The sequence below is a fragment of the Cavia porcellus genome, unplaced genomic scaffold (assembly GCF_034190915.1).
Source record: "Cavia porcellus strain 051 isolate PalLab524CR breed Dunkin Hartley unplaced genomic scaffold, mCavPor4.1 scaffold_13, whole genome shotgun sequence".
Taxonomy (NCBI): Eukaryota; Metazoa; Chordata; class Mammalia; order Rodentia; family Caviidae; genus Cavia; species Cavia porcellus.
The window spans coordinates 33342583-33369688 of NW_026947496.1; the positions used below are offsets into that span (position 1 = coordinate 33342583).

Sequence of the window (27106 nt, forward strand, 5' to 3'; positions counted from 1 at the left end):
GGAAATGTAAGCTAAGTAAATCACCTTTGTTTCAGGATCCTTTCTGGGGGTTAACTGGATAGTGTTTAAAAGATTGGGGAGCTAAAGCTCTTTTTCAAAAAAGTTTATTTTTTTGATACTCATGAGGAGTAAGGTGTGAGAAGTAAATATGCTTTAGCTGACACGGAAGAAACATTCAAATGTTAATTTCTTCAGGAGCACACAGAATGAGATTTGTCATTGCCTTGACCCTTGACACAGCCAGTGACTACATAATAGCCCAGAAGACAGCTTGAGACACTGTCTCAAAGGGTCTTTGAAGCCCTCAGATCCTGGGTAACTGTGGAGGCTGTGAACTGAAGATTATACTCCTCTGCTCACAGATTAGTAGGATGTGCTGTTAGATGTGTGGAAACCTCAGACAGCAGAGGTTCAGTAAATAATAGGTGGTGTTCTCATTAGATCTGGTGATTGATAGGATTGGATTCCCAGTCAGGGAACCATATGATAGAATTCTGGTGCGGCTGAAAAGATAAGAAGTATGAAATATAAATGACCTTTATTTTAAGAATGTGGGGAGAGACCCCCTGACCCTCCAGGGTCTAGCATTGTCTCCAGGGGGCTGGCATTCTCTCCGTTGGACACGTGGAGTAGGGGCATACATGTAGTTTAGGTTTGGGGTGGTACCTGAGGGGCATTAGTGATGGGCAGGTAGCCCATTGGTATTTATTTCGCACCACAGGTAAATTCCTAGGGGTGGGGAAGATGACCTCAAGATAGAGCCCCCTGGTTCTGCCTCCAGGCTTTATCGGCTACAGTATCCCAACTGGGCCAAAATCCTTTCAGTGATAATTAACATCAATTAAAGATATTTTATCAGACATTGTGATGTATACGAGGTACTGTGTTAGGTGATTGTGCGTGTGTTAGGTGATTTTGAGGAAGCTGTAAAATAGTTTCTGGGATTAAGTAGCTTGTTCGTAATTAGAGAAATCTTTGGTTTAAAGAAAGAGTCACGGGGCTGGGGATTTAGCTCAGCGGCATAAACACCTTCCTTGCAAGCAGGTAGTCGTGAGTTCGATCCCCGGTACTGATAAAAAAAAAAAGTAACACAATAATAGATGAGTAATGAATTTCATGAAATATGAAAATAAAATAGTTTATGAATTTGTGGAATGTTCAGGAGGAAGCTAGACTTCAAACAGAGGCCCGCAGAGACAGACAAAAAGAGTAAGTGGCTGCTCCTGGTGGAAGTCTGTTTCCCTCCTACCTTTTTGTCCCTGCTTTCCTGCCTCTTTCTCTGTGTAATACAGCCATGAGATTAAGACAGGTGGTAGATTCACCTTGCTGCTTCCGTGTACCCATGAGCTGTGAACAACCTAAATCTGATTCTTCATCTCTGCCATGGATATGAGAATGTTCGGGAGCTTCGGGGCTCTCTAAATATTTCAATACAAGATCAAATGGAGCGGAAATCCTTTCAACACAGCAGTATCCACAATCAGTGTTGATTACTTATCAAGGCAGTCCCTACTCAAATACCCCTCCATGTTTAAACCTAGTGTTGGTTACTTCTAATTGCTTGAACTATTATGACTAATATTGTGAATATTTGAGAATGCAGTGCAAATAAAAGTCTTAAAGGACTGCAGGCAGGATTTCCTGCAGTTCCTGACAGTGGTTTTGAAGACTTACTAAAAACAACTTTACATCCATTGGTGAAATGTGTGCCTCTGTGAGCATGAACTTGGTACGGCATGCTGCCTCTCAGGCACAGTCTGAGCACTCTCCCTGTGTTCATTTCTGTTCCATGTTGCAATCTAAACTTATAGCTTCCACCCTATGTCCCAGGCCAAGCAAGGAAACAAGCACAGTGTCCAACCTTGAACTCCATGTAGCCTGTCACTTGGTCCCTTCTGCCTCTTGCTGGATCCCTGGTGACTCACCAGCAGCAAGAATGAAATGGAGGCAATTGTGTACCTCAGAAGACAGACATTCCCAAAGGAGAAAGAAAGCTCTTGGGAGAAGTTGATCAAAAGTTGTCAGCAAGGTGGTGCAGATAGTTTTGAGGTCTGTAGCCTCCCGGTCAGCCTGCTTGAGCTTTTCTGCTTGGTATAGGAAATGATATAGGACCTCTAAATGATGTAGGGGAAATAACATAAGTCCCATGCTGTTAGATATCTGATAACACTAGTTTTGTGTTCTACAAAATTGAAGAAGGAATTCTAAAGAACAAAGGAGGTTTAAAGTAGAAAATATTTATTGAGGGAGAGATAGCTTCCACCTAAGAGAGACAGAAGGGAGCCTGGAAAGTGGGTATCAGCCTTTCAGGGGAAGTTTTATAGAGTACAACCACATGGGTAAAACATGGGTTAAGGCTGTGATCAACCAATAAGATTATAAGTATAGCCACTTAGGTAATACTTATCCAATGGCCAAGCAAGTCATGTAAGAAGTATAGATGGAAAGAATAAAGAACTTTTCAGGAAGGGATGTGTCCAAGGTCATGATCATCCACTGAGGTGACGTCTATCTAGTCTTCACTGGACCAGCTGTTATTAGACAATTTATCTTAGGCCTGGTCATTTTGTCTTTATCTTGAGACTTGGTAGGAGTGAGGTCTAGTGGGAAATGCAGGTCACTATGCAGGTGCCCAGGCAGGAATGTGGACATTGTCCCTGAGTCATCAGGAGCCCTGAAGGTATTTTGGTTTTTTGTTTTGTTATGAAGTACAAGGTTATCGGGGTCTGGTTTATACACTGGGAACTTGCCTTCTGAGAATATACAGTTTGACAAGTTTTGACAGCTGTTTATAGTCCTGTAGCCATTACTGTCATCAAGGTACAGAATTTCTTACCACTTGGGAAGTCCCCTATGTCCCATTTCAGTCAGACTAGTCAGACCTTTTCCTCAGCCTCTGGTGACTGCTGATCTATATCTGTCCCTGTACTTCTTTCGCTAGACTGCTTCAGAGATCAGATATTGGTCCTTTGAGACTGGCCATGTCACTTATCAGTGGTTTTGAGCTTTATCCATGGTGGTGTGAGAGCTGGCAGTTAGTTCCCAGAAGTTAGAAAGACAAAGGGTGCCAGGACACTCAGGAAGAAAACTCATCTAGCTGTGGTCCTTGAGATGGATGCAAGGGGGAAGGAGGGGCAACCTCCTGCTGCATCAAAGCTTTGAGGAACACTTCCCATGGTCCCAGGCAGAGGAAACCAGCCACAAGGAAAGAGAGACTGGAGGGCAAGGTTCAGGTGCAGCCTGAAAGCACACTGATTGTAGCACTGGTCAGGAAAGTTGGGGACAAACCTGGAGGTACCCCTCATGAAAATTGGGACATTGCTAGGATTGGGGAATCCAGCGACTGGATGGTGTTTCTCTGAAGTTTTTACCTTTTGTTGTACTTTGAACTTGAGTGACTGCAATTATAATTTGTAAATGATCTTCATGAGTTAAAATATGTATGAACATTTTGAATATTCATAGAAGATAATGCTTGATGATAATGAATTATGGTATCAGATCGTCCACTGGGGATATTCTCTAATATATTCAGTAGGATAGATGCCCAATTAGGTTAGGACAGAATTTCCTGGAACAAAACTATATGTTTTTTTCACAGTGGGTAAACTTTCACAGATTTCTGCTCCAACCTAAGATATTTCAGTAAGTTTCTTATCCCTAGAAATTGTTTATTTCTCATAAAGAGAAATACACAGTGTGAACTGTATCATGCTTGTAGATTTTCTTAAATCCTTGTAACTCAGGCACAAATCACCCCCCTAAATCCCCCCACAACATATATGCTAAAGGCAAGATAAAATATGAAAAGTCAGAGTCCCATGAGAGCTACTTAGGGTGACCTGTTTCAAAGTTACAGTAAATAATAAATAAGTAAAGGACTAAGGATTTAGCTTAGTTGTAGAGCATGCCTTGGGTTTTTATTCCTAATACTGGAAAACAGAAAAAAACAAGGTAGATATAAGGTCATTCCTACTTACCCCAGAAACTAGAGTGTAATTGTGTTTTAGATGCCATCAAAAAATTGAGGCTGGAAAATCAGAATATAAAAACATCCCACCTTTGCTCTTCCTTTAGTCTTGTTGCTGGAGAAGATAGAACATGATGATGTCTGCAATAAGACCCTGAAGATTACAGACTTTGGGCTGGCGAGGGAGTGGCACAGGACCACCAAGATGAGCGCGGCAGGCACCTATGCCTGGATGGCCCCTGAGGTCATCAGGTCATCCCTGTTCTCCAAAGGCAGTGACATCTGGAGGTGAGCACACATCTTTGTATAGCAGGGTCTGCAGTCACAAGCTTGCTTTCTTCTAGGACTCTGAGATTCTGAACTCGAATAAAAAGGTCCTCTGGAAGGTGGCTCTACAGTTTGAATTAAGGTGCCCCTAATAGCCAGACAATATGGCTATTAGTAATTGTAGTACTCTGGGAGACTGAGGTGGGAAGTTTGAGCCCAGCCTGGGCACCTTAGTGATTTAGTGAGATCCTGTCTCCAAAATAAAATACACAATGAGCTGGGGACGTAGCTCAGTGTGAAGGCCCTGAGTTCAATCCCTCCCATTGCAAGAAACAAAAAGAGGGCCCTAAGGACAACAGGATAGGTAACTTGAGGTTTCTGTAATGTAATTCCATTTAGTAGAAGAACCTTCCATTTAGGAGGAGGCTTGATCAAAACTGTTTCTAAGTTGAATGAACCACGATGTATAAGGCCTACCAATACTATACATAAAAGTGAGTTTTTACTTTCAGCAAACTTCTGAATTGTTGGAACTCACAAGCAACGATAGCATACCGGGAATTTGAGGAAAACGTTTAGAGTGATCCCTTTATTTTACAAATTGTCCCACCTACAGATGGAAGGCTCCTGTGGCAAGTGGAGCGCTGCGGCCAGTGGAACGCCAGGCCGTCTCCCGTACTGCTTTGGCTCATCAGGAGACAGGGACACCAACAGTGACAGAACAGCAAAGAGAAATCACAAGCTTCATAGTTAACGTGCACCAAGGGCTTAATTGCTTTTATTTAATAGTCCTATGTGGCACATATTAAAAGTCCATGTTTTTTAAATAGCTCTCTGGAGATACCATTCACATGCCATACAGTTCACTCTTTTAAACTGTATAATTTCTGTGACATTTAGTATATAATAAGTTGCTGTGTATATCCATCACCTCAGTGGATTTTAGAGCATTTTCATTGTCCCACAAGGAAGCTCTATTTCCATTTCTTGTCTCTGCCAATTCCTGTCTTTGTTTGCCCTAAGCAGCCACCAGGCCATACTCTGTGTTTTTAGCTTTGTTTACTCGGCCCATTTCATATAAATGGAGTCTTCTAGTACCTCTGCTTTTGTACTGACTTCTTTCACTGAGCATGATTTTTAGAGATCATCTGGGCTACAGCTTGTATAAAAATCTTATTTCTTTTCTAGCTAATATTCCACTTACAGCTAGACCACATTTGGTTACCCATTCTTCTGTTGATGAACGTTTGAATTGCTTCCACTTTTCCCTGCCTATGAATGATGCTGCCACAAACATTCATCAGCAAGTTTTTTGGTGTCATTTTCATTTCTCTTTGGTGTCTTCCTGAGAGTGATGAAATCATTGGGCTATTTGTTAATTCTGTGTTTAACTATTTGATGACAGGCTAAACTGTTTTCCACAGAGGCAGCACCATTTTTCTTTCTCTCCAGAAGTGCATGAAGGCTCTGATTTGCCACATCCTCCCCAACCCTTGTTGTTATCTGACTTTTCAATTCTGGAGAGCCCTGTAGATGTGAAGTGGTATTTCATTATGGTTAATATTTCAGTTGCCCCTTGGAGCCCTGTGCAGCGGAGTACCCTATGGCATGGAGCCCAGCCTTGTCATAAGAACAGGACACACCCAGCCCATTTCACATGTGGGAACTTTGCTTTCCAGCTATGGCGTTCTGCTGTGGGAGCTGCTCACAGGAGAGGTACCCTACCGCGGCATCGACGGTCTGGCTGTGGCCTATGGGGTAGCAGTCAACAAGCTCACTCTGCCCATCCCATCTACCTGCCCTGAGCCATTCGCCAAGCTCATGAAAGGTATCTGTGCAGCCCTTGCTGGCCTGTGTGCAAGGCAAGGAAAGTCACTCCAGAGAGCATTTGCATATTTTTTAACCTAAAAGCAATGCCTGTGATTACCATTTTCAATCATTTTTAAGTTATTACACTGTTTTAAAAAATTAGAGACCTATCTTTTGATATGATTTTGGTGAACCGAGTAACTGAAAGCCATACTTTTTTTTTTTTTTTTTTTTAGTGGTTCGTGTCTGTGCAAGACTCAAGGGAGTAGCAATAAAGTTTTCATGCTGCTCTGAGTAGAACAGAGGAGGCCAGCACAGTCCTCAGCTGGGGGCAGATCAGCTGTGTTACTACATTCCACCTGATGAGCAAAAGTAGAGTACAGACATAACTCACATGGCTTTGCTATGATCTTACAAATTTACTCCTTAATTTTTAAAAAATTGCTAATTCTTTGCAAGCACCAAGTTAATCTCATTATCAGGCTATTTCCTAGAACTCCTCTTGTGATTGTTATAACATTTTAGAGAGCTTGGTTTTCTTGGGTTGAACTTTGCATATATGTAATTCTGCATCAGTAAATGTCTTGTCCGAGACAGCTTAGGTCTCTGAAGCGCATGGCAAAGGTCATGGCAAAACCTGGAAAGCAGATGTCCAGGCTTCCAGTGTGATATAATACAGGAAACAGCAGCCTTGATAATGAGTGATTACCATGCATGCTGCTGTCTTAGACACTGAATAATATAAAGCATGCAAAATCATCATTCATAGTTCCTTAGAGTGTTCAGGAGTAGCCACTGAAGCTGTGAATTTCTGGCTTACAGTGACAGATGTTAAACTGATGTTAAACAGTTCAGAGTAAAACATGCCTTAGAAACCCTGCTGTCTTAGAGGTCGTTGGGACCGTTCTGACAGGGGAAGAACTAGTGATTTTTTGTTTCTCCAGAGTGCTGGGAACAAGACCCTCATATTCGCCCATCATTTGCCTCAATTCTGCAACAGCTGTCTGATATTGAGGTGGCTGTGATGACTGAAATGCCCCAGGAATCTTTCCATTCCATGCAAGATGACTGGAAGCTGGAAATCCAACAGATGTTTGATGAGCTGAGAACAAAGGAAAAGGTGAGAGAAATACTTAATGGTACTCTATACTTACACCTTTAAAGTTATATACAAATGAAGTGCTGCTAGTTAGCATTGTTCTGCAGTATTTTCAGACAGTATTTGTTGACTTTCTATTTAAAAATAAAAGCACACAAAAGTGCACTGAATATGTATAATTGGAGAAAACTTTTGAGAAATTTTTCAATGTAAAATTAAGAGAAAATAACATAGTAAACTCTATACATTAACCAGTTTCACTTTTCAAAAAATCATTTTGTGACTCATTATTATCATTTGTTATCATTTTTATTATCATTTTTAACACTGGAATATTTAAAACCAAGTCCTACATTCAAGTTATTTTACCTGTAAATACTTCAGTATGTGTTTTTAACTGACAAGAGTTTTAAAATTAATTTCCTTACCTTTGTTGTCTAAAAGGTTACCAGCAATTCTTTAATATCATAATTGTTCTACAGCAGATGAGACAATATGTCTTTCCGTTGTTTGTGGGAATCAGAATCATACAAGGCCTATGTGTTGTTTTTGGTTATGCTTCACAGCTTCCTTGGTGTCTGTCCCTAATTCATAACTCTCATTTCCAGGACCATTGCTTTGTTGGAAAAACCGGAAAAGTATAAAAAATTTAAACTCTTTAATGTGTTAAGTTGTGCTTGTCTTTTAAGAAGGGAAAAATAAGCCCAAAAGTTAAATGTACAGACTGCAGTTATATCATTATCGGTAAAATTAAGGTAATCCTGGAAGACAGACTGGTGTGCAGTGAATTGGGTTAGCATGGTGCCTTGACTGGGGACAGATGCTATGAGAGGGCACTGAGGAACCCAAATTGCATGCTTTCAAGATTCAGCAGTCGTATTTGTTTTAAAGACATTTTTTGTGGTACTTTAGCATTTCGATGAGTCAGGGTTTATGTCCACTAGTTTCAATCTTTCTATGAAATGTGTAAACAAATGTTTATGTGTAGACATTCATAATGTGTTATGTAAAAGTACAACACTGTAAGTCACTGATTATGTGTATAAAGTTATGTCCAGAAAGGAATTTCATAGTTACAGGCTGATCAAAATATATAGTGAAGGTTTAAATAAAAAAACATTAAAGAGACATGTTGCCTTCTCAGAATTCTCCATCAGTTCATACCCATTATTCTTGCACTTTGTGTCTTGCAAGTCTTTTTTCTAGAGTGTCATTTAATGGCTGCCTTGATGTCCTGAATCCATTTAAAATGTTTATGTTTCTATCAAATAAAAACATTACAGTGTGTCCTCACCTACCGTATTCGTCAGATCTGGTACTGTGTGACTTCTGGCTCTTTTCCAGTCGCAATGACCATGAAGGGTTAGCAGTCTGTACTGAAGGAGCATTTGGAGATGCTACAACAGCACAATCAAAGACACTCATAGAACACTCCAGAATTGCTTCAGAAAGTGGCAGGAGTAAGAGGATAAGTGCATTCAGAACAAGAAGGGAGAGTAGTGACAACTGGCATTTACTGTATTTTTTAAAATATGAATATTCACTATAGCTTCCGTCGCACTTCACATGTTGCCTGTTGTCCCAGTGTTTAGAGGCGACACTGGGAAGAATGCCTGGGGACTGAAGTCTGCCTTTGGGGCAGGTGGCTCCATGACTGTCAGTTTTCCCCTTGGGAATGAAGACAAAGGCTGAACAGGGCACCTACGTGGAGCCCACACTGGCATCTGTAGCCCTCTGCAGTCGTGGCAAACACTCAGACCTCTGAGCCAGACATCCTGGCCACGCGGGGGCTCATCTGTGAGTCATCCTGTGACTGTGGGCTAGATGTCTCTCTCTGTATTCTGTGTCAGTCATTCGATTGTCATAGGAAGCCTTCCTCCCTAAGGTGGGGAAGGCTCAGGTCAGCTGTGCATGCAGAGCGTGCCCAGCGTGTTCTCCTGCACAGTAAGTGCTAAGGAAGTGTTGGCTTCAGGAGGAAGAAAGTGGCCTCAGCTGACCCAGGTGGTGCAGACTTCCTGCCCCACCCTGCCCTGGCCCAGGCTCTGGGCACCAGAGGAGGGGGAGAAACAGTAGAGAGGGGAAGAAGGGCCAGAGGTGGGCCTCACCCTGCAGTTCCCTGGGGGAACATTGATACATTTTGGTGAATTTAATAATAGAGAAAGTGATATTTTTCACACTTCTCCAAACTGTTTTTAAGAATTTTAAAATTCGATATTTAGTCACAAAAATAATGGTTTTAGAAAAGTGGGAGAAAAAGATTTTGAGGGGAAAAAATGCTTTAAGTCACAGCATTTAAGTTTGGAAGTGCGATTACTGATAATAACATTTCAATCTATTACTGAGAATTTTTGCAACTGCAAGATATAGTTGTGTTGAATAATTCTCACTGTATGCAGTATAAGAATGAAAATGTGCTTTCAAAATCCACAGCAGCTCCTTTGATGTTTGAAGTAGATTTTTGTTACTCTTTTGGCTGATGTTTCAGTGGTGTCTGTTTTTTTTCTCTTTCTTTGATTCTTACACGTCGCTCCTTGAGACATAGCACTTACACTATCTCGTGAGCTTTTTAATTTAGTACTGAAGAATGTATAATTTTTTTTTTCTGAAAAGTTTCCACCTGCATCCTTCTGATGAAGTCAAAGCCCAGCGTGCGTGCCCTATCTGCTTTTCTTGTTCACTGGTTGCCTAACGTAGGAGGTGGCATACTTGGAATTCATGGTCAGTAACTTGGCGGAGACCTGTGTTATTGTCCAGGGCAGCCTCCCTAGAGACCGAGTCCTCCCTAAATTCCTGCTTCTTATCTCAGTGTGTCTGTCCTGGTGCCTCCTGCACTGCACCTGTCTTGGCTGCTCTCTGAAGGAAGGCATGTGGTCATTAATGATTAACCTCCACAGCCAGGAATCTGGGTTGGCATTACCAGAACAGTGTATGCCGAGCAGTTAAACAAATATGCGTGCTCGTAATCTCAGCCACGGAAGGCACTTTTTGTGTGTGCTTCATGATTTCAAGGTATTCAGAAGGGTTCTACTACCCCGACTTTTCTTCTTTCCTTTTCCTTTTGGATTTTAAAATTCATTCGTTAGGAAGATTACTTTGGCTGCTTTCTCTCTGTTCATATTTTCTTTGTCCTATAAATTCTTAGGAAAGTAGTTTTTGTTTTATTCATGAAGTTGTTGGAAAAGGATACAGATTTTGGATGGGGACCTAGAATTAAAACTGGTTCCTGTAGTTGTAATAAAACTCCTTACTGAATGTGTTACCCACATCTCACCTTCATACCGTCTTATTTAACAATAGTGAGTTGGATGGATATCAATGCCACTGAAAAATATCTGTTTTAAAAAGTGCACATAACAAGTTAGAAATGATAAGTTTACCACTGTAAAATCTCCATTTTGACTACTGTATTTGGATAAGATTAGTTAAAAGATGGATTACAAACCAGGGTCAGTGATACAGACCTATAATCCTAGCTATTGAGAAGCTGAAGCAGAAGGATGGCAAGTTTGAGCACCACATGAGCAATTTAGTGAGACTCTGCCTAAAATAAAATTAAAAGGGCTGAGAAAGAAGTTCGAGGGATAGAATGCCCAGATTCAATTCCTAATACTAAAAAAAATCAGAAAAATATAAAAATACGTAATTTTTTGCAAGTAGTAATTTATATCTGACCTTACAGAATGAAATAACTGATCTGCTGTATAAATAAGAATTAGCTGATCTATATAAGCAGAAGCAATTGGTAACCTGGTAACCTCAAAGTTAATATTTTCCTGCAATTTTGTTTGCGCAATATATTTAGAGAAAATAAACCAAAGAGTATTTGAAAGCAGAACTTCAGTTTGCTTTGGTAGAAGCACTGCAAATTCAGGATTAGTTCCATCCCAATGAATATATTTCTTTGTTATTAGAACTCCTTGTCTTTTTTTTTCTTTCTTTCTTTAATCATGATGCTGGGGATCAAACTCAGGGCCTCACACATGCTCGGCAAATGCTCTAAGACTGAGCTGAGCCACTTCGCCCAGTCTCTTTTTGAGTTTCCTATATATGGGAGGGTGATTGTCTGTGTTTACTGTATGATAATTGTACTGACAGATAGACTTGAATTATTCTTTGGATCTATCTGTAAAAAACCTAAGGGGTAACGGAGAGTACTGATGCTTTTATCCCTGGCTGGTTCTGGCTTCTCAAAGTGTGTTGTGTCTCAGTGGGCTGGAACCCTTGGGGAACCTATTTAAAATGTTTCCTGGTCATACAAAGTAGGATGTGGTTCCCACAGCACACAGCCAGAGCTGTCTCTGAAACACACTTCTAATTACCAACTAAACGTGGTCTGAGTGTACAGGAAGGCTACATTTATCTGAGCAATAAACAATAGCTTGCAGATGCCTTGATAATTGTATCAGTGCTAGATTTAGTAGAGGGAAATCTAGAATAAAAGTTCAGTGTGCTAAGGGATAGTTACTTCTCTGATAAAGAAGAGAACACTTTATAGAAATGAAATGGGAAGGAGGATCTGGTTTTAAAACCTGCTAGAACTCTGTTTTGCTGTTGATTATTTTTTTTCTAAAAAGAACAGAATCATTTTTTGTCAACTCAGGGATGTCCCATTTCTTAAAGTTCATAATCTCTTAAATGTTACAACAGAAGGGCTTTTGTTAGCTGATTTATGAGATGTTATAAAGTCAAACTTTACACGTCAGTGGGATGTCTAGAAGTAATTTTGATACTGACCCTATTTTCCTTTGGGTTATCTCTGTCTCATTGTCGATTTGTCTGTTTCTGACACATTAGCTGTATTTTCCCCTTATTCTCCACCAGGGTGTTTTATTCCCTAAGCAGACTCCTAAATGTCCAATAGAAGTCCCTAAGTGGAGAAGTCTGAACTTCAGGCTTTTAAAACAGCAGGAATTAAAATGGCAGGGCTTTAACTTTGGGTTGTATTTTAAAGTATTTTATGTCTGTGTTGTATATTAATGTATATTTTACAACTTATGATTATAAAGGATAAAGATACTGAAAGAGAAATGTTACAGTCAGGTTAAAAAAAAAAAAAGAAGAAGAATGCGAAGCCTCTTTCCGAATGGTAAAACCTGCACAGAGGGGAGCTGTTCGGGAGCATTGGTTCACCTGGATGAGTGGGGTGCTGGGAAGTTCTTGGCTGTCCTGCCCTGTGCAGAGAGCTGTCCCTGAAGACTTGGGTGAGCCGATCAGCAGGGGAACCGGGGCGCCATCTGCTGGCCGTGCTGCGGAACGCAGTGGCCGCGGGTGCCGGTGGAGGGCAGTAGACCCAAAAAGCCATTCTCTCTCCTGCTGAACACCTTGCTGTGTGACTCTGTCGCAGGAGCTGCGGTCCCGGGAAGAGGAGCTGAGCCGCGCTGCCCTGCAGCAGAAGTCTCAGGAGGAGCTGCTCCGACGCAGGGAGCAGCAGCTGGCCGAACGCGAGATCGACGTGCTGGAGCGCGAGCTCAACATCCTCATCTTCCAGCTCAACCAGGAGGGCCCGCACGTGAGGAAGAGGAAGGGCAAGTTCCGGAGAAGCCGGCTGAAGCTCAAAGACGGACATCGGATCAGTTTGCCTTCAGGTGGGAGCTGCTTTTGTGTGTTGTAAAGATTTGGGGCGTGTCAAACACTACTGATGTCAGAATCACAGAGAGTGAGCACAGTAGGATTTTAACACAGAGTATGAAGTAACTGTGTCCAGCTGCTGGCTCACCCAGGTGCTAACAGGTCGACCTGAGGAGTTTCCGTGGGCGCAGCGATGTGAGCCTTCAGTAGCGGGACTCTGTGTTCCAGTGCTCAGTCCTGTCCGCCTGTGCATCACGTTGTGCTATTCTTTCCAAACTTAAAGCAGAGCTTTTTAACTGGTTGCACGGAGCCAAAACTATGTGGCACTGTTCCCATCACAGTTACCACTTTCACAAGAATCTGTGGTAATGACCAGGCAGTGGCTGAGTTTGTTTGGGCCATGATGTTGTTGTCAGCACCTCCAACAAGTGTGTTAAGTTCTCTGGTGACATTCCTGCCCGTGAGCTGGTCAATGAAGGGAAACTTTCAAAGGTGCCTATAAAAATTATGACAATAGCATAAAGGATTTACTACATCCCTTTAGTAAATACATTAAATCCCTTTAGTAATACATTAGGAGAAGCCAAATGAAGTAGAATATAGCAAACATAAATCTACTAAATTAGCTCCTTAATAGTATGCATTATTCTTGGTTTCAAGGAAAGCTAAGTGCCCTTGCTATATTTTATGACTCTTTGTAATGCCAGGGAAGGATGGAAGGAAGTATAGAATGTGTGCAAAATACATGTATCTCTCTCTTTTTTCATCACATGTGTATATCATGCATACGTCTACCTGTGAGAGTGCTCTCTACCGATTCTGCTTTCTTTCAAAAATGATTATTAATGGCGTGGACATTTAATGTGGTAACAGTAATGACAGTTGTGTTTTACGTGTGGCGTGTATGAATCTCATATAAGACACCTGATAGAAACCCTGGAGGGCTGTCAGCATCCTGTGACTCTTTAGGTGACTGCAGATATACTCAGTTGATCAGAAGTGGCTGGTGTGTGGTAGTGATAGGTATACCCCACATACTTCATTATTTGATTTGAATAGGCTGGGGGACATCTTACCGCCTCCCCTTCTGGGGAGAAGACATAAAACAGGTGTGTTTCTGGGTTCTCTTCCCATGTTTACCTTTAGCCAAAATGTGCTTGGAAGACTGCCAACAGGACAACCTTATGTGTCAGCCATCCTTAAAAGGAAGACTGTTTTACCTGCAGTGAGATGAACTTCTACACTCAAGGACAAGTCATGGAAAAATTTAGGAAGGATTAGATGTAGGTTTTCTCCAGTTTCCATCCTTTCCAACTTTCTTCTCTCTGTGTTATGACTATGACCTCCTAATTAATATTCCTGGCTTCCCTTGGAAACTCTTTGGGAGTGAGTGATAAGCATCTGATGGGAAAGGAAATAAATTTGGAAGAAAGAATTACATCATCCCAGTGGTCCTTTACTCTTCAGTGATGGGGAGGTTAAATTAAAATTCCTTTTTCAGTACTAGGAATTGAATCCAGTGCTTCTGTACAAAGCTATATTCCAAACCTTTGATTGGCTGTTTGATTGAGATAGTCTTTCTAAACTGCTCAGGGTGAGCTTAAACTTGAGCTTCTCCTGCCTTGGAGTGCTGACATTACAGGTGTGCATCACCACATCAGACTAAATACAGTTTCATAGGATTCATGAGTCCTGTATTCACTCTTGCCTTTCTTCCCAAATGTTCTTTGACTGATAGCTTGAGTTGAGTACACTTAACTGGTTTTGCCAGATGTTTTTTAATCCTTGGTTAAGCTATTTGACATTTCTTTCCCTGAAAAGAAAGGTAGTGTTTTAGTTGTATATTTATTTACTTTGAGACACTTAATAAAAGATTTCAATTAAAACATAAATGTATTACTCTTAATACTGTCCATCATGAAAGAGTGAAGTTTCCTTCTGGAATTTAAGGAGGTATTACCACTTCATCCCACAAGATGGCGCTGCACTGCTGTAATGCTGGTACCTGGGAGTTCACCTTGAGATCCTCCAGCTCAGAGCACAGGCATGAACACACCATGAGCTAAGTTATCCACACACGTACACACACACCTCCACACACTCTTTTGTAGTACCCAGGACAGGACCAACTATGTATAGTATAGAAATAAAAACGATTTTTTATGTTTACGTATTATTCGAGGAGTTAGTTGTAACTCACATTACCATGTGGTAGAAAATACCCGTGTCATCAAATTCTGTCTGTTTAATGGCACATTATCCAGAAGACACATGTAAGAGGCTGGCTTTCACCCAGGAATTCCCATACCAAATCTTCTGCAGGATGCAGCTTTGTGTGGAATTAGCTTAAAGACCTTCCCGGAAACCTCTATAAACTAACCCTTAATGTTTGTGCCTGTGATATTTCACATACTGTTTATTTGATGTGGCTAATTAGATTCACTTGTAACTGTGTCTCTGCAGGTCACCAATGATTTTTAAATGTATGGCTGTAACAATTTATTGCTAGAAAACGCAAATGTCATTTTATTCCTGCTAGAGTTCCTTGGTGTCTGGCTACCAAATGTAAATTTCTCAGATATATAACCGGAACAGACTCTGCTTCACCTCGTATAGAAAACCTTCTTGGACCTTGTGTGAAGCTTGTATTTGTAGTCCCGAGGGAAAGTTACTGGAATTCTATCAAGTTAATTCCAATTCCAATGCAAAACCACAGTGCAAATAAAGACACAAATATATCTAAGATGATGGGTAGCCAAGGCTGGGGTCCTGAGTTTTATTTTAATTTGTGAAGAGGGGAATGGCTCAGGATTTAGTGACCGTGGGTGTGGCGGGAAGTTCATGAGTGCTATGGGCTAGGCGAGGGAAGAGGCTTGAAATCACCTCCACAATATGCAGAGAGAGAGAGAGATGCAGGAAGATTAATCTGTGTATCACTAGTGTTCTGGGATTGGTGCTTCAGTTTTGATGTGTAATCCATGATCTGAGAAATCACAGCTGCTTTTCTCGAGGCCCATCCTCAGCGGACAGCATGGAGTCTCTCGGCCTAGCTCACACATATTACTTGGGAGCTGTAGGCAGAGCTTCACTGACCTGTCACAGTGCTTTAAAGACTGCACACCAGCACCTCTGTAAGACCTGTTTGCATTAAAGCCAATCAAGGGGCTAAAGACATAACTTAGCCAGCTCTGCACATGTCAGTACACGGAAATAGGGCCAGGTTTAGCCGAAATGGAGACAGTTGCTCTTCTCTCAGGGAGAATTGGCCAGATGGTCCTCCACAATCCTGCTCCAAGGACAAGGATGTTTACAATAAAGTCTGTATATCTGAAACCGTAGAGAGCACTTGTGTTGTAAGCACTCACGTCAGTGTTTGCAGAAGCCCGCGCGTGTGTGGTGTTGGTGGCTCCAGCTTTGCCCCTGCTGCTCAGGGGCCCTTTCCTCGACCTCCTGGCTCTTGTTCCACCAGGTGTCCCATGTCATGTGTCCTTCAGCACTGTGCTCCAGGCCCACCTCTAGGTTCATGGAGAATTGCTTCCTTAGGAGGTGACAGTTCAAGGACCACCTGAACCTTTGTAAAATCCCTTCAATCCCAAATCGATTTCTCTTCGCGTGTGACTGTTTTGTTTTCCCTTTTACCTGTGTTCCCCTAAATCCAGTCTGTCGCTCAGCCTCCTGAACTGTTTTTCTGTGTCCCTTCTGTCCTTTGCTTAGATGCCTCTGCCCTGCTCAAGTCTTTCCTAATTTCTAACTCCTCGCGTGGAGGGAGGCAGGCTTCTATCTAGTCTTTTATTTGCATCTACTTTGATAATTTTTTTTTGTCTTTTTCATTTTTATCGATAGCAGGGATCGAACTCACAACCACCTGCTTGCAAGGCAGGTGCTTATGCGCTGAGCTAAATCCCCAGCCCAGTTTGCATCTACTTTGTCCTCCAGACTTTCCTCTACCAGCTATGTATGTCCTATAGTTAATTTTAAGTACCAATTTGCTCCTGTTGATAAACTTTACACAACTTTTTCACTCAGTAAATACTTAAAGGATTATAATAAAATAAATATGATTTCTGGGCTTACCTTATTTATAGTTATAGTGAGAGAATATTCAGAGTTTTTGGATCACCTATTATGTGCAAGGCCTCGACCCCGTCTGGAGGGCAACATAACTGAGCCAGTCCCTGGAGGGATCTCAGCCTCACAGAGCTTATTCAGTATTTGGAGAGAGGTAGACCTCTGCCAGTAATTAAACAGACGCTTATTTACTTGCTGTAGTGATCATCTGCTGCCTGGGACAAGTCATATGACAGTGGTTATTGGAGATAATGGTAGGTTTCTTAAAGAAGTGACATTTAAATTATGACTTAATGTAAGAATTTGCCAAACACAAGGGGAAAAAAGAAAACAGGCAGCACACTTGCAGAGTAACTCAGCCTCTTGCAAGAATCAAAAGAGACCAGCATGGATTGACAAGTCTTAAGAGTGCAGCCCACAGGTCAAACCCAGCCCTTGCCTGCTTTTCACAGCCAGGGGCTCATCATGGAATGTATATCTTTAAAGGCTTGAAAAAAATTATAAGCAGTACAACTATGGTACCTGGTAGTACATGAACTTTAAGTCTGAATATCCATAAAGCTGTCCTAGCACGCTGGCACTGGTGCGTGATCTGGCTGCCTTCTTGCTGCTCCGCAGGGCTGGGGAGTTTCAGCAAAGACTAAGCAGCTGACAAAGCCGGAGATGTAGTACAAGGGGGTGAGGTGTGGTCAGGGAGGGGGGGCTTTCCCAGCACACGTGGGGACCTGGGTTCCCCTTAGCTCAGAAGCCTACGGACGCCTGGTGCAGTGTGGCGCGAGAGTGGAACCTGTGCAGGGGCTCGGAGCAGCAAGAAGGACCCAGACTTGAGAGCCTGGGCTTGTTCCCATTAATACGTAGCTTAGGACTCATGAGAGATACTCGGCTTTCTTTTTCTTTTTTTTTAATTACTGCGATTGAACCCAAGAGCACTGTACTGAGCTAATCCCCAGCCATTTTTATTTTTTATACTGGGGTAGTATCTTCCTAAATTGTTACGCTGCCCAAACTGAACTCAAGCTTAGCGATCCCCCTGCCTCAGCTTCCCAGACTGCTGGGATTCCAGGTGTCAGGAGGTGTTTTTGAAGGGTTTCAGGCAGGTGACTGCCATAGTTGTTATGCATCTTAGAAAGTATATATAGTAACCAAAGAAGCAGACTTGAGGGCTGATTGGTGAATATGGGAAGGAATGTGAGTAATGTGATGGCCAATGAGAGAGAGGCTCAGGAGCACTAAAAGAATACTAGCATTTATCATTGCTCATTATATCCTAAGTCCTGTGTTGAGTTGAGTGCATTTTATCCTTGTTTTAATTTTCATAGCAGTTTTATAAAATAGAATAGTTGGATTTTTCCATTTTTGTAGGTGCTTGTACTGAGATCATTTTCCCAAACTCACATGGCTGGTAACTGAAATTCAAATCCAAGTTTGCTAACTACTATCTAGACTTCAGACTTTGCTTCTAAAAGAAGAATATGTGACACTGAGTTTGCAGGATAATTTGTTTAATGGAACACATGAGACTAAGGAGAAGATACTACCAAAAAACATTTTGTTCAAGTTTCTAGCATGAACTATTACACAGATGTTTTGCCTATCAAATTCTATCTCTTCTTCATCTCAAATACTAGATGGTTCAATAAATGTCCTTCAAGTATAATCTCCAAAAAAGGTAAATTATAACTTGGAAACATGAAGTAAACGTGTTTCAAAGATGCTACTCAGCTCACTATCTAGTGATAGATAACCAGTAGAACTGGTTCAAATGAGGATTTAAGAAGTTAAGTCTTTATGGGCAGTTTAATAAAGGAATATCAGGATTAGATTATAAGGTTAAAAACAAACTCAAGTATTGTACAATATAGCACTAAATCATAATCTATGGGATTGTCTTTTTTATCAGGCAGAAATAATTTACATTACCAGACACAATTGTCAAATTAACCCGCTCCCCCTACAGAGATAGACATAGTCCAGTTAATAGGAAATCAGTTAGTTGAAGCCCAGCAGTACTGAAGGAAACCTAGTGATTTCTTTTACCTATGTCCACATTTCCATTAATTTTTACGGCCTCTTAAAGACACCTCCCTCCCATCTGGCAATGTTCTCTTTCATATCTTCCCGTGGTCATAGCTTAATCTCTGCCATGTTCCAGTTAGGTCACAATATGAGATATGATTAAATTAGTAGTAAATGTTTAAATTTCAAAAATGTGTTACATTAAAACACATTACTATTAACCCCCCTCAAAATTCTCCCCGTCTTTTCAAACACATTTCTCCCATCATTCTGGCCACTTTCTGAAGCAGTTCTGGAAATCCTGTCTCATGAGTACCGTTAGTTGCATTTTATGATGCTCTGATGTTCTGAATAACTCAAAACATTTATGTTGCATGGTCATTTTGACTGTGGGAAAGAACTAGAAGTCACCCAGCGCAAGATCCTGTGAATAAAGTCGATGAGGACATACCGTAATATTTTTGTAAGCTTGCCTTTCTGTTGAATGGCACTCAGCAGCAACATTCCCTATATATTTTTAATCACAGACACCTGGGAAAGACACTCGAGAAAGATTTCCAGAATTGCTTCAGAAAGCGACAAGAATGATGCGATTAGTGTTTGTGAAGCCAGGAGGAGTATTTCAGGTGATTTAGGGCAGTGTATCTTTTACTATAATAACTTCTTTCATTTAAACTTTCACTGTATTGTTTGATCACACCTCAGTAGCTTTCATTTATTGAGTGCATTGGCCACAAGACATCTTGATTGTACCTTTTCTGTCTTACTACCACGGTCCCACGGACTGTTACTGCTCCCTGTAGCAGGAGTGTGGCCGGCTCAGAACCCTTCCTTACAAGTATGTGGGCCGTAGTTCTTTACTGATGGACTCCTGGCCTCCTATTTTAATTTTGTCTTTGAGTGCCTCTGACTGAATAGAGGCGATTGATCCCAGAACACTGTGAGTTCTACATGAAATGGGGAAGATTTCGTATTTCTTTATAAGTGTTTCATTGTACCTTTCATTGACCTCTGAATTATCTCTTGCCTTGAATCCTGAATTGCAGGTAAGTAAGAAACCAAAGTCAGAAACTGACTCGGAAGTGTATATCCTTGTTCCTTCTGGCAGTATGTACTTCTATTGCTCTGTGCCCGGCCCATGGTGATGGAATAACCTGAGGTGATGTAGTTCTGTAGCTGTTCTTCTGTTCGCTGTGTCCCACAGACTTCCAGCACAAGATCACGGTGCAGGCCTCCCCCAGCTTGGACAGGCGCAGGAGTTGGGACAGCAGGAGCTCCAGCCCGCCCAGCAGCCCCACCATGCTTCCCCGCCTGCGGGCCATTCAGTGTGAGTCCTCTTGGGACTTTGCTCATTTTCTTGTCTTGGATTCAAACTAAGGTGCATGTTTTTACAGCAAATTTTATGTGAGGAAGCAACATTTAACAAGTGCAGCAACTATTTGGAAAAGAAAATTTAGGATCCTTGGGCCAGTTTTTACGCTCATATCCACACGTGACCCTTAGCTTCTGTGTAGCAGGTGCCATAAGCAGACCCCTGGAGTGGCAGGTGGAGGACGCTTTCTGAGATGTTCTGTTAACTCCTTGCCTACAGAATTAACCTAAGTGGATTATTGCACCTTACAGAGTCCCTTACATAGGGGTATTTCAAAAAGTAGAATGAGGAATTCGGGATTATTTCCATTTGGCTACCTAGTTTTGTGAGGAAGAAAGTATTTTACCTGTTGAGATTAAACTGTAATATACTTTGGGGTGACCAAACTAATGCTTCAAAACACCCCATGGTATTTTGGTTTTAGAGAGAGCATTTGCTAGAGGAGACGGGATACATAGTTCCTGTGTAAGCAACTTTGCATGGCTCAGGTACAGTTAGATCCCACATCAGAGCGTAGTAGGATGAAAGAAAATTACTCATCTTTTTCAAAGGTTAAGTCTACCGAAAGCACTAAAGAAGGCTAAGCAAGATAAGAATGTGACTAATACATGTAAATTACCATATTAAACTATTCAAATCTTCTCCTTTCTCTGTCAAACTGCTTATCATCCTATTCTGGAGAATAAAAATTTTTGTGCACTGAAGGGGGCGATGCTGAGGATTGAACCCACGGCCTTTGTGCTGACCTACATCCCCAGACCGCAGACCCTTTTTGTTGGTAGGATTTCACTAGGCTACTACCTTGCCCAGGTTGGGGTCAAACTTGGCAGTCCTGCTGCCTCAGCTGCCCAGAGTGCTGGGATGTTGGGTGTGCACCACCACACTTGGCTTTTCTTATTTCTTTTTTTTCCTTTGTTTATTGTTCTTTTTTGTTTTGGTTTGCATTTTTTGAGTATTTACTTTTCAAGATTTCCTTTTTCAAGCTTTCAGACAGTCTCCCCACAGTTCATTTGTCACTTTGCATAAAGCTGTCTTTGTACCTTTCCTTTGCCTCAGCAGACTGAGGGCCTAAGTGTAGGAAGCAGGGGAAGCCTCTAGTCCAGGGAGGAACAGATCACGGCCCATTCCCTCCACCTCAACCTGGCATCTCTCTCCTCGTACACTCTGTCCGAAGGTTCTGCCCTCAGGAAATAACAACCCTATGGAAGTGGGCAGATGGTACTAGGTGCGGCCCAAGATTTGCACAGGGTGAAGCACATACTTTGGGGATCAAATAAATCACTTCCCATGCTGAGGTGAAGCTCAGAGAGGAGCATCCTGATTGATCAGTATCCAAAGTAACTGCAAACACTTTCTCCCAGTGTTCTAGAAGGACCAGCCCTGCATGTAGGGCTATGGGTTGAGGTCCTCCTACCAAAGCATCTTCATCCTGCCCTGAGTGTACCAAAACTGCATGTGGTTTGGACTTTGTGTCCCCCAGCTATGGCTTCACATGGGTCCTGTTGTCCTGGTGGTCAGGATAGAGGGTAGGTAAGCATGGACTCTGGAATGTGCTGTCAGAAGTTGGATGCCCCTCTGGCTGCCCCAGTGACTTGGAACAAGTTCTTAACTGTATCACACCTCTGACTCCATTTCTGTGAATTGGCTCAGAATTACACGGAATGTTCTAGAGCATTCAGAGTGGTCCCTGGCGTGCAGGAGGTGCTCTGAGTATGTGGACAGTTACGATCACTCTCATTTGTCCTGTTACTTCTGCTGGAGGGACTGCATGTGTGTTCCCAAACTATGGACACTAGATATGTAAATAATTCATGAGGCGGGGATGAAAGGCAGGTGATGGGAACCTTAGATATTTTCAGATTTTAAAAGGGAAACAGTAGTAGATAAGCTATATGATGACAGGACAAATAATAGAAGATAGCTTACCATACAATCTTAAAAGAGCAGTTTTGCCTTCAGCCCCAAACTTTAACTGGTTTGGCTAAATGGTTAAGAGAGTAAGTTCATTATTCAGTTTGGCTCCTTCTTTCCCCAGTTATCATGAAAATATTTTTCTGTTGAACAGTGGGAAATAGATAAGTAATCAGTCCTTTGCTTCAAGTTTTCCTTAAATTTATATCTTTTCTTTTAATTCCTTCTATTCTTGTTTTTATCATTAGAAGAAGAAATTTTCCAAGGATAGAGGAAGTGAATCAGTTCTTCACTGTTTTCACATTTCCAGACAGGTGGCTGCTTGACAACCCCACTGATGTCACTTTAGTCTTTGGTGGAATGGGGGATTGCGATGATACACATCTGTACCCCACCCTTTTCTTATTGTTTACATTTGAGACAGGGTCTTGCTAACTCACTAAGTTGTCCAGACTGGGCTTGAACTTAAAAGTCCTCCTACCTCAGCCTCCCAGGGTGCTAGAATTACAGGTGTGCATAGCCGTCTCCCTCTCGTGTCCCTTTTTTAGCAGTGCTGGTGTTGACTGACAGTAGTGTTTTCTGCCTAGTGACATCTGACGAAAACAATAAAACCTGGGGAAGGAATATGGTCTTTCGGCAAGAAGAATTTGAAGATGCAAAAAGGAATTTCAAGAAGAAAGGTTGTACTTGGGGACCAAGCTCGATTCAAATGAAAGAAAGAACCGATGGCAGAGAGAGGTACGCATGAGGACCAGTGGTGTCCGGTGTCCACTGTAACCACGTGGTACCTGGGCTCCTGTCATATTGGTCGGACTTCTAGATTGGCACAGCAGCACCTGAATGTAACTTCAATTTCCTAGGATGAATTTATCATAGTTAAATGATTATTTATTAAGTAAACAGTTTCTCTAGCATTTTATTGCCTTGTTTTAAGGTTTCATTAGTACTTCATTAGCTTTTCAAAATTCACAAATACAAATGTCTTCCTTTAGTACCTTTAAAAATACTTTGACTTGTGTCCACCAAAACCTAATTTGTATGTCATGTGGTTCTGTTTTCTCTTGTAGGGTGAGGCCTCTCTCTGATGGCAACAGTCCTTGGTCATCTGTCCTAATAAAAAGTCAGAAAACCACACCCTTGGCTTCACTCTTTGTGGACCAGCCAGGTAAATGTGCATCAGGAAGCGGAATGTGCTGGTGATAGACTTCGCATCTGATGCGCTGAGACTTTCATGTCATGAACTCAAGTGACCCTTAAAGGAACAGATAGGAGGGAGGCTGCTTAGAGGTTCCTAATAGCTCTGCATGAGCACAAAAGTTGTTTCCCATTCAGTCTTTAATGGCAGAAAGTGATTAGGCTCCATGTGGTCTTTTGGAAATTTGTAATTTCTGATTTCTAACAGAAAAGATAGTGTTATACTTAATTATGGAGGTAAATAAAGGACAGGAGACCGAAAATGTGAAAATACACTCTCCCCAAGCACTCTGCTGAGAAAGGCGGTGCTCTTGTAGTATTGCTATTTGGTGGCCGGAGTTCAAAGAGATGGGAATTATCAGGAAACCTCAAGGAGGGTTATTAACAAAGAAAAACAACTGGGCTTACCACTGGACAGTTTAAGATGGTCATTTGTTGCTGTGATAAGGTTATTAACAAAGAAAAACAACTGGGCTTACCACTGGACAGTTTAAGATGGTCATTTGTTGCTGTGATAAAATTAAATTTAGAGTGTTTTAGCAAAACATGTTCCTTGGGTTCTGTGAGACATTTAGTGTGCACACGCACATGTGGGTGTGTGTGCACTGTCATACATCCTTGTTTCCACAATCATTTCTGTTACTGATCCTGATGAGGAACAGTTTCTTGAAGGATAGGAAACATCTGCTTTCCTTGCAGATTTGTCTGTGGGCAACTGAGTTGCAGGATCTTGGAGACCTGTCCATCAGAGTCTTGCTGGATAAATCATTTGCCAAGCTGAGAAGACTCCAGCACTTTGAATTAGAATATTCATGAGACTATAGCTATTTTACAATATAATTTAATACAATAATTTATTACAATATACAATACAATAATTTATTACAATATAATTTTTTACCATCAAATGAGACCACAGTGTTTGCATTTATACCTTTTTTTAGGATCTAGTGAAGAGCCAAAACACCCTGCTAATGGAGAACACAGAAAAGCAAAGCAAATGAAGCTGCCTGGTCAGGCCTCCACTGATCTACCTCTCTGCAAAGATGGTCAGAGACAGAACCTGGGGGAGGCTGAGGGCTGGGAAGAGGGACCCACAGCCAGCTCTGCTGTAGTGCCCCCTCGGATGCCTGCGATCAGCCCCAGTGGACCCCACAGGAAGAAAACGGAGTCAGCTCTGTATGGGTGTGCAGTGCTGCTGGCATCAGTGGCGTTGGGACTCGACGTCCGAGGGATTAGCAGAGCAGAGGCTGTGGAAGAGCTGCCACCCAAGGGGGACATGAAGAGTCAGGAAGGGGTCCTCCAGCAGGCTTCCAGCCCGTCTCCTGTGCTGCTGTCTGCAGACAGGGACCCCAGAAGCACCACAAGCCTTCTCTCCATGAGGTGCTTGCCACAAACAAATGGGGACAAGCCACCCATATGCAGCACCCAGATTCCTCGAAAGCCTGAGCTGCCTACCCAGGATTCCTGTCCAGCATGTCCAGAAAGCACCCGAGGGCTGGCCCCGGGGCCAAGAATTGAGACTGATCACAGAGCATTGAAAAGTCTGTCTCTCTGTTCCTTGGGGCAGACACATGATGGGAATGTGCCTCACTATGCTTCCCCAAAAGACACAGCCTCACATCACAGGCAGACCTCATCAGGCGGAAAACCTTTGCTGACTCCACGTAGGTTACTTTAGTAGTTAGTGGGGGGAAACATGCAAACCACCAGCTACTGTTAGAGATCAGGGCTGCATGGTCTCCTTTTCCTAATGATTATATTTAATAACTTATTGCAGTTCACAGTTTTATATTTTTCTTGAGTTTTATATTTCTTCGAGTTTTATATTTTTCTCTTCTTTGATTTTAAATTACCTATATCTCAGATTCCAGGAAATGTATAATTAAATGTCAGTAACTTTGGTGCCCGATAGCACAATAAGGAGAAAGAGCATGTGGAGAATAACTGACCCTGACCCTTGGTTGCAGAGAACACAAGTCGCATGTCCAAATTTAAACTGGTAGTTGGTGGGAGGGTTGGACCTCAAGTTGGGCTGCCCTTCCTCTCGACAGCCCATCTCCTGATGTCTGGATGGAGGTTAGCAAGCACCTTAGTGTGCCAAGGCTGTGGAACAGAGCAGTTTAAGCAGCAACACTTTATACCTTATATTCTCACGGTCCTAGAAGCTGGAAGTGCAAACAGGGTTACTTCCCTGTGAGGCCTCTCCTCGTGGTCCCTCCATGTATGTCTGTCCTTATCCCCTCTTCTCATAAGGACTCCAGTCACCCCAGATTGGGATCACCCAATAACTCTTAATTTTACAACATCTGTCAAGATCTGTATCTTCTGATAGTCGCATTCTGCAGTGCCAGGAGTCAGGGATCCAGTTTGTGGATTTTGGGAGCACAGTTCAGTCCAGGACAGCACAATTCTCTCTTCTGATGCATAGCACACTATACAGTCCCTGTGTTTTATGTGCAGGTATGGAAGCTCAGAAAGAAAAACAAGTCCGAAGTTCCAATCGGGATTTTTCTAGTTCATTGAACAAGCTTGAAGGCTTTGTCTGCTTGCTGTGTAGCATTTTGTAGATAAAATCACTCCCATGTAAATGGTCTCTCTTTATAGAGATTCCATTATACACATACTATATATAAAAGCAAGATTAGAACTCACGAAAAATGAGCAACTTATCCAGGATCTCACAGTCAGCAAGCAGTGGTGTCAAGATTTGTACCTAGAAGTTCCTCCTTCGTTACGGGGAACTGTCTTCTTTCCATTTCTAAAAATCACTGAGTATTCCCATGATTGGATTATGTGGTTACATGCAGAGTGGTGGTCACCATGACATTTCTGAACTTAATGTGGTCATTTAACCTGACCTTGGAAGAGACGCTGACGCTTGATTTGGAGTGACAGGACTCAGATTCGGGTTTCAGTAGTTCATCTGAGGAACAGGTAATCTGGGGAATTACGTAATCGGCCTTCTCATTTGAATGTTCCTAGGTCGTCCGAAGGTCACAGATAATAGCAGGGTAGCTGTCTGGGTTCAAGTTTACTGTGTGATTGTGGGCAATTGCTTATAGTTCTGTCTCAGTATATGCTCTAAAACTGGGGTGATAGTCATTAATATGCATATCTAGTAATGTGCTTAGCTAATCTCTGCTATTTGTAGAATTGTGGCAGAAATCAAGTGGCACTCTGCCCCATGTAAGATTTATTTCTTTTATATATGAAGATAATTACAATAGTTTTATGTGCTTATCATGAGTATCAAATGAGGTAGGATATATGAAAATGCCTTTTATTCATAAATTGAAAATGCTTTGATAAGGTCAGTTATAAAGCTTTTTTAAAACTGAAACTTATTGTTTAGTCTACTTCATCTCTAAATGCTAGCTTATTATTTATTGTATTTAGATAAATTGGTTTGCTACCCTTTTGTCATTTGTAATTGCATAAGGAGAAATTGTATAGCACAGTAATACCATAAACAGCGTTCTTTTCATCTGTTACTAGGTAATTACCTGCTAAAATGTGATAAGCCAACCCTTTTGTATAAACAAGAGAAGAGGGGACATGTAAAAACCTGACCTGCATTACTCTTACCAGTTTTTTCAGATCCTGATCTCAAATGAAGTTTAACAATGTTAACCATCATGTCTAAAACTCCTGCATTTATTCCATTTTGAAATGTGCCCTGCTTACAAAATACATGCTTTAATGCTTATGGGCCTGTGTGCTGCGAAGGTTATCTGGCTCCATTTACACGTGTAACTGGGTTGAGGCACTCTGACCTGGCCTTTCTTTCCCACTGAGGAAGACTCCCCACCACCCCCACTCCTAGCTGCTG

The 27106-nt window shown here is 41.9% G+C and overlaps 1 protein-coding gene across 1 annotated transcript in view; it reads left to right on the forward strand.

Moving 5' to 3' along the window:
* Map3k21 (mitogen-activated protein kinase kinase kinase 21) overlaps positions 1-27106 on the forward strand; it is a 42205-nt gene that overhangs the window by 12198 nt on the left and 2901 nt on the right. Inside the window, exons 2-9 of the mRNA XM_013156274.2 lie at positions 4078-4258; positions 5917-6065; positions 6991-7166; positions 12490-12730; positions 20002-20124; positions 22668-22818; positions 23148-23245; positions 24219-24941. Of these exons, the coding sequence (XP_013011728.2) occupies positions 4078-4258; positions 5917-6065; positions 6991-7166; positions 12490-12730; positions 20002-20124; positions 22668-22818; positions 23148-23245; positions 24219-24941 (1842 nt within the window). The remainder of the gene's footprint in view (positions 1-4077; positions 4259-5916; positions 6066-6990; positions 7167-12489; positions 12731-20001; positions 20125-22667; positions 22819-23147; positions 23246-24218; positions 24942-27106) is intronic.